This window comes from Parasteatoda tepidariorum, chromosome 8 (assembly GCF_043381705.1).
Source record: "Parasteatoda tepidariorum isolate YZ-2023 chromosome 8, CAS_Ptep_4.0, whole genome shotgun sequence".
Taxonomy (NCBI): domain Eukaryota; kingdom Metazoa; phylum Arthropoda; class Arachnida; order Araneae; family Theridiidae; genus Parasteatoda; species Parasteatoda tepidariorum.
This window is the reverse complement of record NC_092211.1, coordinates 82,142,077-82,160,411: the sequence shown is the minus strand read 5'-3', so window position 1 is coordinate 82,160,411 and position 18,335 is coordinate 82,142,077. Positions and strand designations below refer to the sequence as shown.

General features: G+C 26.2%; 1 protein-coding gene across 1 annotated transcript; it reads right to left on the bottom strand.

Moving 5' to 3' along the window:
- Positions 1-719: 719 nt before the first annotated feature.
- LOC107445392 (L-2-hydroxyglutarate dehydrogenase) lies at positions 720-18,239 on the bottom strand. Its single transcript, XM_016059777.3, has 8 exons — positions 17,973-18,239; positions 15,206-15,357; positions 13,104-13,235; positions 10,692-10,868; positions 9,408-9,569; positions 8,903-9,060; positions 6,775-6,906; positions 720-5,996 (listed from the first exon to the last, which is right to left on the bottom strand). Exons 1-8 carry the CDS (start codon positions 18,097-18,099, stop codon positions 5,774-5,776), a joined length of 1,263 nt encoding a protein of 420 aa, XP_015915263.1. The 5' UTR covers positions 18,100-18,239; the 3' UTR covers positions 720-5,773.
- Between the last annotated feature and the right edge of the window lie 96 nt (positions 18,240-18,335).

Below are 18,335 nucleotides of genomic sequence, written 5' to 3'. Positions count from 1 at the left end.
TCCCTTTTCTATAAACTATTTAATTTGAAAACTATGTGTTATTGTTCAGACTTGTCACATTTTATAAGAATATTTTCAAAATAAAATATTTCTCCCTCTATTTTTACAATTAAGTTCAACAGATGAATCATATTAAAAGTTCATTTTAACAACTTTTGACATTTTTGCTATTAATGAATATCATATAATATTTTCCTGTAAATTTCAATATCCATACTTTTTTTTTACAATAAATACATGGTTAATATCTACTTTCTAATCTCTACTAAAAAATTGCTAAGCTAGTAACCCTTCTCTTGTTTGCGTATAAAACAATTCTTCAGTTAAACTATCACAGTTCCAAAAAAAAACTTCAACAAATATACAGGCAAAACAGACATTTCTGAAAAAATGCAATAGGTACAGAGATAAAAAATTAAAAGTATGTATCATTGTTTTGATTCAGTAAACAAGCATAACTATTCTAGCATAAGTACATAGATAACTTCATTTTTCTATTATTTTAAGCAAAATAATATTAAAACTTGCCACCAACATATGCATGTTACTGACTGAACAGCACTATTCACAATTCTAAATATGTCACTGACATGTGCAGCATATTATTGATTTATTCATTAGTCTTTATACAAACAAAACTATGAATGCTAAAGTTTAGGTTGTTATTATTACTTACCCTCAATTACCTAATTGACTATTACAAAATTGAATGAACACAGTTACTGAAATTTTTTTTATTATATAATAAAATCAATGACATACATTTTGTGCCGATAATAACATAAGTTTGATAAATTCGTATAAAAATAAACAAATGGGCCTTTTTAGAAACTAAATCTATTTATTAACTCAATTTTGTAAAATGCATATTTGTATTTTTAGGCACAGGAGTTTAAACTAACTCATCAACTCTTTTTTTCTTAAAGAATATATATTTTTACAATTTGTTTAAGTCAAAATATTGCACAAAATAGAACTTATAATAACACATAAAGCTCTAACAACAATCTAATAAAATTGTAAAATTTATGCATATCATTCAGAAACGGGTAGCTTAAACTAAAAAAACTTACATATTACATATGGGAGATAAGGGGTTCCGACAAAGAATTATGAAAGAAGAGTGGGTAAGTAAAACTAAATTTTAAAACTAGCACAATAATATGATCTAAAATAAATATTGAAATTCCAATGCAAAAAGTTTTTAATTACAGAAAATCAATTAGTTTTTATTAAATTGACCGTTAAAATAAAAACAAACAACTTTAAATAAATTAAGAAAACAATTTAAAGAAAAAATAAACTAAGATGAATATTAAAACCCTTTGTAGGTGTGTTTTGTTGATACTCAATGGAAACTGGGGGCTGAAAACAGACATATAGTCATTAAAGGTTAACAAAGCAAAGAATAATAACATATAACAAAAAATAACTAAGTGATTTTTGATTTTTTCAACTTGTTTGGATAAATAAAAAGTTTGGAGAGTAAACTTTCTTTGCAATTAATAAAGTTATTAATTAAAGAGGAAAATAGTGAATAATAATTAATTTAAAAGCAAAATATATATTACACATTACAAAAGAATTTTGATGTTCCAAAAAATTAAATTTTAACAAAATAATGCCACATTTAAAATAAAAAAACAACACTTTTTATAAATTTACGAAAGATATACAAAAAGCCAGTATGCTGATAATTATTTATTGCAAACAAATCTGATAAATTTAATCATGCATCCCTTGAATAAACAACAAATAAATGTGAGCTACAAATTGAATTAATAGAAATGCATTAATTTCCAAAAATATTTTATTTAATAAGTAAATTTATTCATTTAATTTTTTATTTAGTAAGTCAATATACTTCTTATGTTATTATATTAAAATAATTTCATATAAATACTAGTAAAATAATTTTATTCTATAAAAAAATGTCACATCAGCAAAGAATAGGACATCATTCTTCAGCATATATTTAATATTTACAGCTGCCAAATGGTTAAATGAAAGCTAAACTATGATAAAACTTAAAATAAAACTTTTATTACCATAAAAATTTTATTTAGAAACCCAATTTATTTAAAACGCCAATTACTACTACTTGCTTGCTGCTTATTTTATCACATTTAAAATTATTTCTTGCAAAAACATTCATTCAACAAAAAAAAGCACATTATCAATGTATAAGATGTCACGCTTCAGCATAAAGTACAGTTGTCAAAGGGTTAAATTACTAAAAACCCGGATCTAGAACTGAGATTACCAAAAAACCTAAAGATATAGCTTTTAAATAAGTGAAATTTTATGCAAAACCTTTTCAAAAATATATCATTCTTTAAACATTAGAAAATAGGGAAGAATGTTTCTGAGAAAATATCAGTAGAAAACTAATTTCTTACACAAATGTCAACATTTTCAAATATTCAAATTTGAAAATAAAGAATTATTTATAATTCTTTGAAGCAAAATAATTAAATTTTAAAACTTATAATGAATATTTATAAAAATAATAAAATTAAAAATCCTTTAATTGTAAAATACAATCGAGAAGATATTTCACATCAGAAAACATACAATAAAAATAAATTTATTTTAAAGCAATATAAAAGCAGATAGTTATTTATATAGTAATAGTGGTAAATCATAACAATAAATAACTATATGCAAACCATGGCAATCTATGCATAATAATGTCAGTTAATAATTTTTTTTTAAATATGTGATCCTAGAAAACTGAACAATCATCAATCAGAATTTTGCCAGTTTTTTTTGAAGTTAGGACATTACTGTAACACTTTAACATGTTTATACATTACAAATGTTTTACCACTTATCTGAAATGTTTAAAAATTTAAGAGTATTTTTCTTAATCTAATATTTTTGACATTAGTCATTTGTAAATGAAATAACACATTTTTATTTATAGTAAGTGAGTTGAATGGTTAACTACAGTATAACACTGTTTTAAATTTCGTGATATTAAAATTTAAGGTTGGTGGAACAATAAAAACTAGAAAGGTTCAATTATTTATATCGAATTGAAAAAGAGGCATGTAATGCCTGGTTTGCCCGCAAGACTGCGCCAGTGATAAACTTCACTCATGATCCTCTTCGCACTTTCTCTCGAACATTTAATTTGAGTGGATGTAAAAAAAAGTGATGTTTGTTAGCGTTGTGTTTGTATTGTTTTATAGTTGTTAAAATAACTAACTGAGCTAGAGTGGTTTATTATAGGCAGACATTACATAAATGCAATTCAAATATTCATTCAATATTCAAAAATACTATTATTTTAATCCTAAAATAATTTGATTCAAAATATTTTTAATGATTTTATAATTTTTATTATAATTAATCAAAAATATTTCAATGATCTAAAAATATAGATAGATAGATATATACATATAGCTTTTTAAAAACATTTTTATAAATACAACATTAAAAGGATTACTTCATAAACTATAAAAAAATAATATTTATATTCTTTATCATAAGACATGTTTTTAAACGCATTCAGGTAAATTAAACCACATTGAATCTTAATCAGTAACAAAAATAAATCTAATAACATAGTAAGAAAATAGCTCCTAAAAGTACTTAAGGTAAAAATCTTCAAATTCAAAAAACTAAATAGAATTCAAGACTTTTACAATTACTCATATATAGAGCAGAGACTAGTATGTTTAATACAAATAAATTAAAAGAATTCCTAAGTATAAAAATTAATACATATCAAAGTTGGTAAAAATTATGATTAAAAAAAAATTAATTTTTTTTACACTAATCAATCAAAATTCTGATAAATAATTTTTTTAATAATGCTTAACATTTAAAAAATTTATAACTAAAACACTAAATGCTTCTAACTAAAATTGTTTTTATTATTTTAATTAAAATAAACTAATCATTGAATAAACAAAGTCATAGTTATTTGTATTTAAGCTCAACATCCTCATTACCTGGTAAAGACAATGATCAAATTTTTCTATTTAATTCATATACCTCACACTCAATATTTCTTTTATAAAAAAGCCTTCTATGACAATAAATTAGATTAAAAATAATCAAAAACCTCAAGAATATATTAAAAAAGTTATACTAAATAGAAATATTTGTCTTAAATTAACGAGTTTTTTAAAAAAATAATGACAAGAATAGTAAAATAAAAAATCCAAAATTAAATTAAGGAATTTATTTTAATGAAATCAAGTAATTTAAATCATGCTAATTCTGAAACATATAATATTAACTTACCGTCGTTATTGACAGCAATAAGTCAAAACAATTTGCCCATCAAAATATAATAAACGTACATGTATAATATTAAGTAATGGGGCTTTTTAAGAGTAAAAAAAAAATCTAAATATTATAACATTAATAATTATCAATATACATAATGTGTTAGGTATTCAACTGGTGAAAATCGGCAATTTCTATTATTTATTTTTAAACTTAGTTCATGAAGATTTTCAAAATCATTTGAAATGTTTATCTCCAATTTTTAGAAGTTAGTTTTTTTTATTCTTTAAATGGACAGACAAAATCAAAACCAGAAGTAAACTCATGAAAACAATAATGTTTTTTGCTTTGCTTTAAGTATTTGAACCTTTATTTATTTAAATAAATTGTGCTTTTTAAAACGAATAGAATTCATTTTCAAAAACTGATTTCCAAATTATTTTTTTGTTGTTGCCAGAACTTCCTTACATTTCAGAATTTTCTGAAGAACATTGAGTCTGAGAAAAATTTCTAATGCTAAAGCACATTACAAAAAGGGTTTATTATCGAATTTTTTGAAAATTTAAAAGTAGATTTTGAATAATGTTTTGAAGATTTGAGTTTGAATTTGTTATTTTTATCAAGCTCATAAAATAAACAAATAAATTTAAATGCTAGGATATATCATCCGTCAAAAACAATTTCCTTGATAGAAATTTTTGGCACATCTCTTAATAATGTACAGTTTGCTCTTTAAAATTCTAAAACTTAAGAAACTGAACTAAAAGCCTTTGGTTAGGAAAATTAAATATTTGACCTGAAAAGAATTTAATATGCATTTCAAGTGAGTATAATAGATAAAATATTAATATGCAATTTTAAGCTAACAGTATTTCAATGTATAAGTACTTTAATTAAAAAACAATCTGAAAATAGATTAATGTTTTAGGGATATTAAACATTTTTCCATAAAATAATATATAATAATAAATTATATTATGTCAAATAATAATGTATTATAAAATATATAATGAATATTAAGTAATAAATTCAAGTAAAGATTTTAATTAGTTTATGAGCCGATTATTTAATGATTAATCCAAACCTGACTTTTCAGTAATTAAATACAATGAAAATGTAGTAGTTTTTTTAACTTTGAAATTAAAAATATAGAAATATATTAAATTATAATGTACAAAAATACATTAATACTAAAAATATAGTAAATTAGCCAACAATATAGTAAATTAGCCAAACAAACTCTCATCAGCTTCAAACTAACATAAAATTACTAAATTGGACAATCTTAATTAAAAAACCATTTCAGTTCAAAAGGATTATTAAAATAAAGATAATTTAATAACTTCATTATAAAAATGAGCATTTACACATTCCTTAACTAAAACAATAATATAAATAAGCATGATAACACCCAATGAAATAATTAGATTATGATATAAAAATGCAAAATAATTATAGATAAAATAAACATTTTGATTTAGTTCAAGAAGCACTTTAGCTGATATCACATTTCAACTGTCCATAACTCTCATAATTAGAGACAATCATTGCTTTCAGTTTGTCTGATATGAAATTTTTCTCTGACTTTATCAGCGATAACTTTTGCTATGGCCAAAGAGGATGTAGCAGCCGGAGAGGGGGCATTCCTAACATGCAGAACAGTTCTTGCAAACTTCCCTTTCCCGGAATCAAATATGAAATCATCAACTAGATTTCCATTAGCATCAAGTGCCTGGGCTCTCACCCCTGATGGTCCCCTATACAGTGAACAATAAAAAGAGGAAATGGGTAACAGTTAAAGAAAGGGCAAGAGAGAAGAAACAAAGATTAAAAACAAAATGTCACTGTTACGTTGAAACATTAGTGTTAAATTTTGAAGCTACAATTCTTTTTTTTGTTATAATGAATCTTAGTGATAAACATTAGTAAATTGAAACCAATATTATCATTGTTATACTGAAACATAATAAAAAGGGAAGATAAGCAGGTTAAGTCATAAAAATAATAATAATTATCTACAAATTAAATTGCGTCGATTTAAACATCCGTTGCTGAAAATAAATAATTCTAAAAACCTTTGTCTTTCTAGGGTTTTTACTTAAATTAGCAAACAAAAACTTAAAAATTAGCAAATATAATTATTTCAGGTAATTTTCAGCTAATAAACTCTAAGGTACATAAAGCTCAATAGCCAATAAAACTCAAGGGGCAATTAAATAAATTGCTCTCTTGAAAAGGAAATCAACATGGGATGACTTGTCAAGCCAGTAGCATTCCTTTCAGGATTTTGATACAGCACTGTTACATAATTTTAAGACATAATTTTAAGAATAAAAAGAAATTTTTTTTATGATTAGTTCATAATTAATAATTAGGTTAATTGAAATTAAAAAAAAATATTAACTATATTCAAGTAAAAAATTTTGTGAATGAAACCTAAACAAAATCGTTTTCTCAAAGAATTGTACATTATTGAAAAGATTTTATTAAAAATATTCAAGTTCTTGTGATATTTGAAGGAAAAAAAAAACTTACCTCATAACATCAGAGTTTTTCAATGTTGGCAAAAATTGTTTTAAGATATTGACTTGAGCAGATATGTTAATACTTCTGTAAACTTCTGATAGGCCAAAGGAAAAGTGCTTCATAGCTAATTTTTGAAGACCTCTACATATGGGAATAAAAAGAAAATTATAAGTTATTATTACACAAAGTTTTAAAAGTTGAGTAATATTAAAACTAATAAAATAATTACTAATAATACTTTTAGTACACTAGGTTAATAAGTAGAGTCAACCTTCATAATAAATAAATAAATAGGAANTGTAAATGTATATATATATATATATATATAGTGCATTCGCAAAAAGGAGTGCATTCTAATATAGTATCAATATAGTCTAAGCAAAACATATCAATACAATAGTGTGAGGAGCTCTCAAAAAAACTGAAACAAAAATAGAACACATTAAGTAAAAAATATATCAAGCAAAAAACAAAAAAATAACATGTTAAAAAAATACAGAGCGAAACACAAAACAAAATCTATAATCAATAATATCAATAAAATTTGAAGATTACAAAATAAAATGTCATAAAAGGTACATGAATTTTCACAAATAATTATCATGAGCCGCGATGGCTAAGGGGATAGAGGGTTCGCCTTCCAATGAGGCGAACCCAGGTTCGATCCCAGCAATGGCTGGTCAATACGAATCCACATCCAGCTTGCACTGACCACAGTGCTGACGTGAAATATCCTCAGTGGTAGACCAATCCTGGGTTAGAGTCCCCTTACCATTAGGCTAGCTGTGGGAGGTTCTCGTGGTCTTCTTCTCCATGTAACGCAAATGCAGGTTAGCTCCATCATAAAGTCCTCCCCGAAGGTAAATTCCTAATACTCAACCCGGGAGTTCTGTTGTCTTCTGGATTGGGATCAGAATTACAAGGCTACGGAGTTGAACATTAGTAGTCCTAAACCCATAATATTGGGTGTGCTGTTAAACGACGGTTATATATATTTAAAAAAAATATTGTCATTTTTTGATGCAGAAATGCTACATATGTTGGCGTCATTAAAACCGGATTAATAAATAAATTTTAGCCTCAATAAAAATTAGCTCTGCTGTGTAAAAACAAATTTACCAATTATAAATGATAGAACTATTTTAAATAAATAAACAATGCTTTTCGTTTTAGTTTGCTTTCAGTTTTATATCATAAAAATAAGTTTATTAAAAAAAAAAAAAAACAGTTTTTTTTATTTTGATGCTCAGTTTTTTTTTTTTAAATAACTTTTTTTTCCAAATTTAACTTTGAAACTAAGTCATTGATAGCAGCGTTTTAATGCACTCTTGACTGTAACATGAGATAGTTCACCTCTATCAGTGATCGTCGAAAAGATCTCCTTAAATAAGAGCCACTCACTGTGTTGCCCAAAAGTGGTCGTAAATAGAGGAGGTTGCCACATAGAGGTGATCTTTCCCGAAGGTTTCACTGTGTATGTATATATATACATAAATATCATTAAAAAGTTAAAACTTAACAAACACCTGCCTTTTTTTCTTTACTATATGATACTTGTATGAAACATTATTAATTTAAACATTCAAGGAAAACATAATTTAAAATGATGATTTCTTGATACTATATTGTGTAAATTAAATAGGAAATATACCTTTTAAATTAATTTAGTAGTGAAATTTTTCTAATTTAAAAAAAAAACATAATTCTAAACAATTTAATATAAAAACTGTACTAATTTATTTAAATACTTGATAAAAACTTATTAAATACTTGATAGAAACTGAGTCGTAAGCATCCCTCATTACTGAAGACTAAAATTAAAATGTCATTTGCTTAGAATAACACAACACTTATATTTTAGGAGGTGTTTAGCTTGTTTGATGTGCTCAGGTATAAAAAAATTGAAGAAAAAAAAATCAAACTGTCCCATAATATGCATATTTTCATTTAAGTTTTAAAAATTGATTCACATTTGTTCAAATATTGATTTAGATCATGAGTTATAAACTTTGGATTGATATAAATATACAAGTGCACACATTTTAGAAGTAGCCAGAGGAAAAAAAAAAAGAGAAAATATAACATTTACTCAAAAAAATCCAATTTTTTTAAATCATGCAATAAATAAAAAACTAACTTGAATCGTAATATATCAAATGCTTCATCCATTTTGATATCTGTAATACCATAGCCTTCTCGTTTCAAAGCAAGAACAGCATTTGGACCTAACCATACAGAACCATCAATGCGAGGAGTAATATGCACCCCCAAGAAAGGTAATCCAGGCTCTGGTACCTGAAAGAAAATATAGTTCACGGTATAAGTCATTTTAGTAATGCAGTTGATCATCGAAATAAAGAGTCATAAATAGATTTTTGTTTTCAATTTAGTCGCGACAGTGAATTAATGAATCTACATTAGTATTGAAATAAAAAGCTAGCCATTACATTGATTGTTAAGAAAAGAATAAAATATTTAATAATCCCTTTTTATAAATTGTAATAAAAATAAAAATTAAATAACTGGTTAAATTTAATTAAAATTTGGTTAAGAATGATAAAAAAAAAATAAGTTAAAAAAATTAAAGAAGTTTCAACAGCTAGGAAATATGTTATGCCTATTGTGGCATTACAAGTACTTACAGGATAAATGTTAGTTTTTACTAAATTTGACTTCTCAGGTCTTAAAACGAGATATTCCCCCCGGAAAGGAATAATTCTTGGTAGTCTATTACAGCCAGTCATTTCAGCCAGAATATCAGATTGTAATCCACCACATGTTACAACATGCTGCCCTAATAATTCCTAAAAAAAATTGAAAGAATATTAATGAGCTTCATAAAAACAGCAAAACACTATTCTTCCATTTTAATAAGGATAACTAAATAGCATCCATATATTATTTTAAGGCAGATATGCTGCAAACATTAGACTAAAAAATTCCAACTTAATCTAAATTTGATATAAATTGAGTACCTATTATTTGATCTATATTATTATTTAAATGCAAAATAAAACCAAACTCAGTGGGTCGACAGCTCATAGAGGGCTAAGGCCTACCGTGCCCATCTCAGTTTTCTTGACCTTGGACTCTGGGATGCAGGAACAGATGTTCCGGTTAAGTGGTCAGCCAAACGCGAAACCCTCAGTGTTTAGTTCCCAAGCATGCTTGGTACTCATTTATTGACCCACTGAAGGGATGAAAGGCTGAGTCAACTTTGCCCGGTTTGAGGATCGAAGCTGGGTCATGTGGCACGGAAACCCGAAGCGCAACCCCTCAGCCACCGGGTGTCAAACTAAACAATGTAAAATAAAACCATAAATGTGTCTCGATTTAATTAATTTTCAAAGGTTTTCCATTTCATTTTTAATTAATTTTTTTTCCTCATTTTTTCTTTGCAGTTTTCAACATATTTTACACAAAGTACATCAGTGTCAGAATTAAATATATTTATTTATATAAAATGAATAATCACAGGAAACTAAAGCAGAAAGATATACTTGATAGTATAAAACTCCATTTGCTTAAAAAAATATAAAGATAATAATAAAATTCAACTTTTTGGGCACTCAAAAATAGGTAACCATTCTCAAGTCTTACCAGGTGTAAATGTAGAATAAAAACAAAAGTGATTAAAGTGAGTCAAAGTATCTTCTGTTTTCGTATTCTTGAGTGCTTAAAACAAGTCATCATTCATTACCATCCTCAAACAAGTCAACTTTCATTACCATCCTCATATTTTTTGAAGCAAATAAAGTTTTACAGAATCAAGTATTTATTCATAGGTAATTGTAATTGTTTCTTCTTGCATCAAAATAAAACATTTAAAATAAATACAGAAAAACTGCAACAAGACAAACATTAGATCCATCTAATTCTCACACATTTAAAACATATGTTATAATGAGTAAAAAGACAAATATTACCATGGATTTACTCTGGACAAGAATTGTTTTTCGAGTCTCTTGTAGGGGAACAAACTGGCTCACTTTAAAATTGAAATATATATCTGCACCCATAGATTTACAGTCTTCAGCATATGACTGTGTAACTTCTCCCCAATCTACAATTCCTGTATTTGGTGACCAAATTGCTTTGAGACCCTAAAATGCAAGAAGATTTTTACTATGATAATATGTAATTAAAGATAATATGTAAATAAAGATAATATGTAATTAAGGATACGTAATTAAATTTTATAAATTGAGTTGACTTATTAACTTATATTGTTTCAGAAAATATGAAGAGCAGATGAAATGAGTTAAATAATTTTTTTATACTTCAAATAAAGTAGAAGTACTTAGTAGAAGAAGATATTAAATGACATTTTTGTGAATTTAAGAGATATGGAAAATATAGTCACCAAAAGAAGCTGTGCACCAAACTTCTCATTCGAAACTATTCTATTTAATGGTCAGAAAGAAAAATGAATTAAGCCCTTTTTACAGATGATCAAAGTTGTAGCTTCTTTTTAAAATATTATTGAAAGCTAAATTTCACTATGTTTTTCACACATCAGTGTAATAAATGAGTCAGAAATTTCATTAGACTTAAATTTTTCTAATTAATCAAACAATTAAAAAAAAAAGTTTAAAAAAGAATATTTGTAGGTTTTTAAATTAGATATAATGAATTCATAAACATGTGAGCACCTATAATGAACTATATCATTATTACAATGATAAACAAGATATATATCAGTAGTCGGGAAAACGACATTATTTTTGTAATTTACTATAAAAAATTTTTTTTAATAATATAGTGACTACAAATTACTTGCAAAATGCAGTTATTATTTTACTACTTTTAAGAGACGAACAATGCAGGAGAACATAATTTACGCCCATGTTCAAAATGGTTTTGAATAAGAAATTGGTATACATTAAATATAAAAGAACATTTAAGAAATATTTATTCATGTTTACATGAACCAGTTGGATATTCCAAAAAAAAATTTATTTTTCAAATTTGTTTATTTAACCGTCAATTTTTTTTTTATCCTGTTTCTGACAGTGAATATTTTTGCAATAGTGAATAGTGAATATTGAACAATGCAGGAGAACATAATTTACACCCATGTTCAAAATGGTTTTGAATAAGAAATTGGCCTACATTAAATATAAAACAACATTTAAGAAATATTTATTCATGTTTACATGAACCAGTTGGATATTCTAAAAAAAAATTATTTTTTTCAAATTTGTTTATTTAACCGTCAATTTTTTTAATCCTGTTTCTGACAGTGAATATTTTTGAAAAAGGCAAAATTATCTAATACTTGCAATTTTTTAACTGCTTAACGCTTTTTATTTTCGTCTAACGAATTAAGTGCATCGAAAATACTTTGCCTTCCATTGAAATAACATTAATGTTTCACAAGTGTGCATTCGCATGTGAAAGTGCGACCAAAGTGATTAATTATCTATTTTCTTCAATGGCTAGTTTAAATATCAGTTAGTAAGTGATTTTAAATACGTAATTTTTGTTAATGCTCAGCCGCAACCACAGGGTTATTTTCATTACATCCATCGACAACCCCACGAAGATTAGTTCCCCTCAAATTAAAAAAATTTGTTGGTTTAGAACTAAGTTGCTTTTCTAAACTAATGTTAAAAGTAGTTGCCAAGAATCACTACAAATTACTGCTTACACTACTCATTAAAATACTTTTTTTTAAAAATGTATCATACTTCACTACAAACTACGCAAAACAGTAGCATCACTATTTGTAGTGTGCAAAAAGTGTAAATTAGCTATAGATATAAAAAAAAGGCATGAGCTATAGTTACTAATTTTTCATTTCATAGATAATACTTTTTCAAGAATGCAAAGAACAAAAGAAAATTTAGAAAATTTCAAATACAGTGAAATCTGCATAAACTGTCCACTATTGAGACAACAAGCTGATAATCCTCTAAGACATGTGGTCAACTTAAGAGGTTTTTCTGTAATACAACAAATAAAGGGGATACCCCATAAGGAAGATAGCCTAAATAACTAGAGCAATAGATACATATAGTTCACAAGTATTACACAAAAGAGTTCTTTGTGAAAAGATCACATAGGCAGTGATGCTGGTGGCATAATAGAGATTGCAAAGCATTACAGCTTTCCCTAACTCTACGCTTCATAGTACAGGTGCAAACACATTAGCACATAACTGCTAGTATAGTTTAATGTTTTATATTCATATTTCAATCATGAAGTGATAATTTGCATGATGATAAAGTAGATTATATTTTCTCCCCTTCAATAACAGCATAGTTATTTTGAATGAATCATGATATAACAATTATAATAATTAACTGAAGTATTTTGAATCAATAATATTGAATTACTTGAATATTTGGCTCTATTTCCTTAATTCCCAGAGAATCAAGAAGAGATATATCCTTCACTCCATTTTGAACTGCTCTATTATACAAAGCATCTAATGCTTTGATTTCTTTCTTCTTCACAGCTACAATCATCTGAAATAAAGAAATAAATGAGAAGACATCAATTTTTATTAGAATAAAATTCAATATGAGTATTTTACATAACTGAATTTATCAAAATTATAAGAACATTACTAACACATACATCTTTGATAAATAAAATAAAAAATGATAGGACTGAGAGTGTTAGGTACTTGATTCTTTTAAATAAATTCACTTTAGTAAGAGCAGTGACACATCATGCTTTTATAAGCTTGTATAAAAACTATGAATCAGTCATTTTGTTTTATTTCCATTTCAGACCAACCAATTAAATAAATAAATTAGAGGTAAATTTGGCTAATCTGTAAAAAAAAAAAAAAATGAAAAAAAAATAATACTATAATCCAATTAAAAAATTTTTAGCCTCTCTCCCTTAGTTACTGATCTAAATTTAATAATCAGCCGTAGAAATTACCACAACAATTTTACTCTAGAAACTTGAGAATGTCAAGGGAAAAAAAATTCAATGCTACAAGACAAATTTTTTTATTGAGAGTTAACTCTGGTTTAAGAGAAAAAGTGCATTACTGAGTTAAATAAATAAAATAAAAAAAATAGTTTTCCGATTTGAACATATGGAGAAACTGTACAAGGCATTTGCAACAAATTTAGCAAAATACATCAAAACAAATTTCAAAATGTTAAGTGTGCATAAATGTTCTTTCATACTAATTTTTTAAGAAATCATTTATGATAAATAGTTGGCAAATATCACTTGCCAAATATGTATATATACATATTTTTTTTAATAAAAAAACACTAATCAGTTTAATACTAAATTTATGAAACAAACTGTAATTCATTCTGATAATATTTCGCAACATAAAAATTTGCCAAAAGAAATTTAAAAACATTTATCTTTATTTTGATTGGTATTAACAGTTGTATGAATAACTAGATCTATAGATAAAAAAAGGTACTTTTTGGTTATCAGGCTCAAGAAAATTCAACTATTTTTGTTTTCTTTTGAGTACAAAACAAAATGGCTATTGAACATCACTCTCCCCTCAACAAAAAAAAGACAAAAAAAAAAATTATTTACTAAAGCCTGGCTAACTGAATATAACCAAAAATAAAATAGTACAACAAATAGTAGAAAATAATTACTCTATTAGTTGACCACTAAAGCACTGCACTATGATCAGTCAACACAGGTTTCACAATACATATTTTAATAAGTAACATTTAAATAAATCTTGAAGCCCACATTTTAAATGCAGTATCAAAATTATACAAATTTTTAGTGGGCCTGTTTGTATTTATAGATATTCTTAAAATGTAGATAGATTAAAGCAATTGTTTTAGTGTAGTGAAATATCTTTTTATGTAATTAATTTCAATGTTCTTACTTCACTTAAAAGCAAATAAAATTTGATGCAGGATTTCTGCATGCCATATATACTTCTAAAAATGTATTTTTAAGATAATAGTGAAAACATTCGGGACCATTTCTTAAAGATGATCTAGGCAATAGTAATTTAGAAGTCTACTTGAAGATCAAAGATGTATAAGAAGTAAATTATAAACTATACTTATACATTAAAATAATATTAGAGGTTTGCTACACATTGATATTATTAGAGGGCAAAAAATATATAGGCAAAGCTATCTCAGTTTTTCATTTATAAAATAAAGCTTTTAACTTTAACGAAAAATTTCACATGAAGAACATCTTAGAATAATTCTCTCATTTTTAATTATAATTTACTGCATAATTTATTTTTAAACTTAGTTTCTAAAGTGAAACGTTAATCATTTTTGTCAAGTTTACAAATCTAAAATAAACAACATTTCATTATGGCCTTCAAAAATAGAAATTTCTTTTCAAAGAAACTCATTTAAAAAAAAAAGAAAAAAGATGTAAGTTCCTTATTAGAAGTTAATCTAAAGCAACAATTACAATTAATGCTTAGATAACAATCACATCAATATTATATGTAGAACATAAGAATTACTTTTACCTTTCCACATTTTTTATATTTTATATTTTTTTCAGAAAAATATTTGTATGCCAGATCCAATCCTTCAACACATAATTTTGCTTTTAAAGAACCAGGAGTATAATAAATACCAGTATGAACAACACCACTGTTATGTCCACTTTGATGAGCAGCTATAAAATGAAGAAAGAAAAAAAAGAATAATATTAACAATATGATATTAATATAAACATACTTAATAATACTAAATAATAAAACAGTCTTTTTACAATATTACTCAAATAATGTTTCTGTTAGAATATATTTAATAATCCAAAAGCAGGAAAGGGTGTATTTTGTGCTATGTAGAAAAAAAACAATGTAAATAAATCACAAATAAAATTCAAAAATTGACATGATAAAATCTTTTTTCTATAAACAATCACCTTTCTAAATTTTCAACAAATGAATAAAAATGAATGTCAAAACTTGATTTTAATACACTAAGAAAGGTTCTTGATTATGGATTCAAAACTATAGCATGCAGTGTTTTCACTACAGCGCAAGAATCTCGCATATTTTTTTCTTTTCTCGCGTTAAAAAATTATTACCGCGAGAAATTCGCGAATTTCTCGCATTTTGGAAAAAGCTTTGATTTACACCATTTAAAATAAAATCAGTTTCACTTTTCTTCCTGGATCTTTCATTATTTTCAACATTTGCCCCGTTATCTAGCTTCCCTATTTATCAGTATTGTTCGGAACCTTTTCGAACAACAGAACACAACCCCTCCGAACCCCTTTCGGAACACATTTCTCTGCAACCGTGTTTACCGTAGGTAAGGTTTTTTCATGTAAGACGTTCAAATTTTTTATGCACTAATGTAATATGGATAAATACCTAGTAAAGGCAAAATCTTCTATGATGATGCAGCAAAAATATTCAATGCTTTAAAAAATAGAAGACTTTTAGTTTTTAGAAATCTCACTTAACTGTCTGAAATCTCACCCTGTTTTTGAGAAAGGGTGAGAAATCCTCACCCATTTTTTTTCTATGATGAAAACACTGAGCATGTCCATGTTTGTACTTTATTTGCAATTAATTTACATTTTTTGCTACATATTTTAAAATACGGAGATATAATCTGGCCTTTTTGCAACATGATTCTTTGAAAAATGTTTTTAAGGAGGAAATATTTATAAAAACGTGCACAACAAGAAATAACCAGTTTTTTTTTTTTTAAATGATTTCTAACATAATTTTGCATAGTGAATTATTAATATTAGGACATAAAGAGACAAGCTGTAATCTATTTAATAACTTTTTGGCATTATTTTAAAACATAACGTATTTAAAACATGACGTGATATAAATGGCATCATTGTATTAAGATTAAAATGAAGAGTGTTAAATTTTGAAATTAATTTTTACTTCACAGAAACAGAAGAGAATTAAATTAAGGTTATTTATACATCACATAATTCATGCTTGTAATTCACAGATGATGACATCATTCATCGAGATTCAAAATTTGATAAATAGGGCAGAGAGTAAATAAAGAATAATTTTATTGCTGGCAGTCACAATTCAATTAAAGATAACCTTAATGGTATCTGCACTAAAAAAAGCTGCCAAATTTTAACGACAACCAAGTCGTGGCACATGAAAAACTTTTTTTTAAGAAAAGCAACCAACTAAAAGTCAACCTTAGACTAATCACTACATTTATATTTTTAAATTTATGAAAATACAAAAGTATTTTGACATGTTTGCAACAGTTGTCACAAAGAAGAAACAATTAGGAGATATTCTTTAGTTCAAGTAAGCAATTTGATTGTGCTAAAATACACAGAAATAAAGAATTACAGTAGTTATAAACTTATAAATATTCATTTTTCTAACAAGTTATATGATTATATTATATAGCAGACCCATCAGAAAATAACAGTTGTTGTAAAATTATAACAGGACAAAAATGTACTTCGCTGAATCACTCAACAACTTGTTCATTGACCATTTCAACACTTTAACTTCTTTCCAATGCAAACGGCTTCTCTGGTAAACAACCTCTGCTACCATATTTGGGAGTTTTCTCTACAACACGAACCAATTTAAGTAGTGGTAGAGCAAATAACAAGTCAAGGAAGAGAACAAATCTAAATGAACACAATCTCCAAATTGGATTAATTATATAAGCAATGACAATCACACAATAATGCAGATCAATCAAAAGCTACGTTTTACATACTTTTTTTACACGACTTTAGCTAAGTGATACAAAGTTGGATTAGTAATAGATCTATAGGTCACATAACAAAATTTTAATTGAAAACGCCAAGTCACTCTGGAATGTTTGCATAGTAGTAAATATAATCTAAAAATTTGATAGCAATAGTTTAATTTTAACATACTTAAAAAAAACTTTGTATTTGCTCTTTAGGAATTTGAACTTTGCAAATAAATACACGCAACAGCTCAAAAGTACATCAAAAGCAAATTAGCCCAACATTAATAAAACCAGAACAAAATTCATCATTAGAAATAAATATTTTTAAAATGTAAGTATTAAAAAAAATTCTTCTTGATAGTTAAAAAGCAAATCAAAGGCACCTTAAAAACAGTAAGCACATAATTTAGTTACAGTTTAGAAGTACATAGTTAGTTACCACCTTGTGTGTCATTGTTAGACGCACATAATAGGCAGTTCATGACATTTAAGAGAAAATAATGTTCCAGAGCTTTTGATGATAGTAACTATATAACAATGAGAAAATAATGTAACTTAAGAATGAAGGGATCAGGAACAAACCAATTTTAGATTCTTTTTCAACTATTGCAAGTCGAAGATGGGGATGTCTCAACAGTAATTCTCTTGCTGTGGCAGTTCCAATAATACCACCCCCAACGACAATTACATCATATTTTATTCGTTGCATACTGAAAAACGAGGAGTTATTTAATACATATTGAAGAATAATTACGATACACACAGTTCAAGGTAAAATTTAAAAATGCATGTGACTTAAGGCAAAAACCGAAACTAATGTTTGTTTACAATTTTTCAAAGTTTGTGTTGCCAAAGAAAATTGAAATATATATATTATACCTTCTCGCAGCTACTTCCGCATCTCTAATCGCCGTGAAACGCACTGTCTTGGATGCCCGCCCTTTT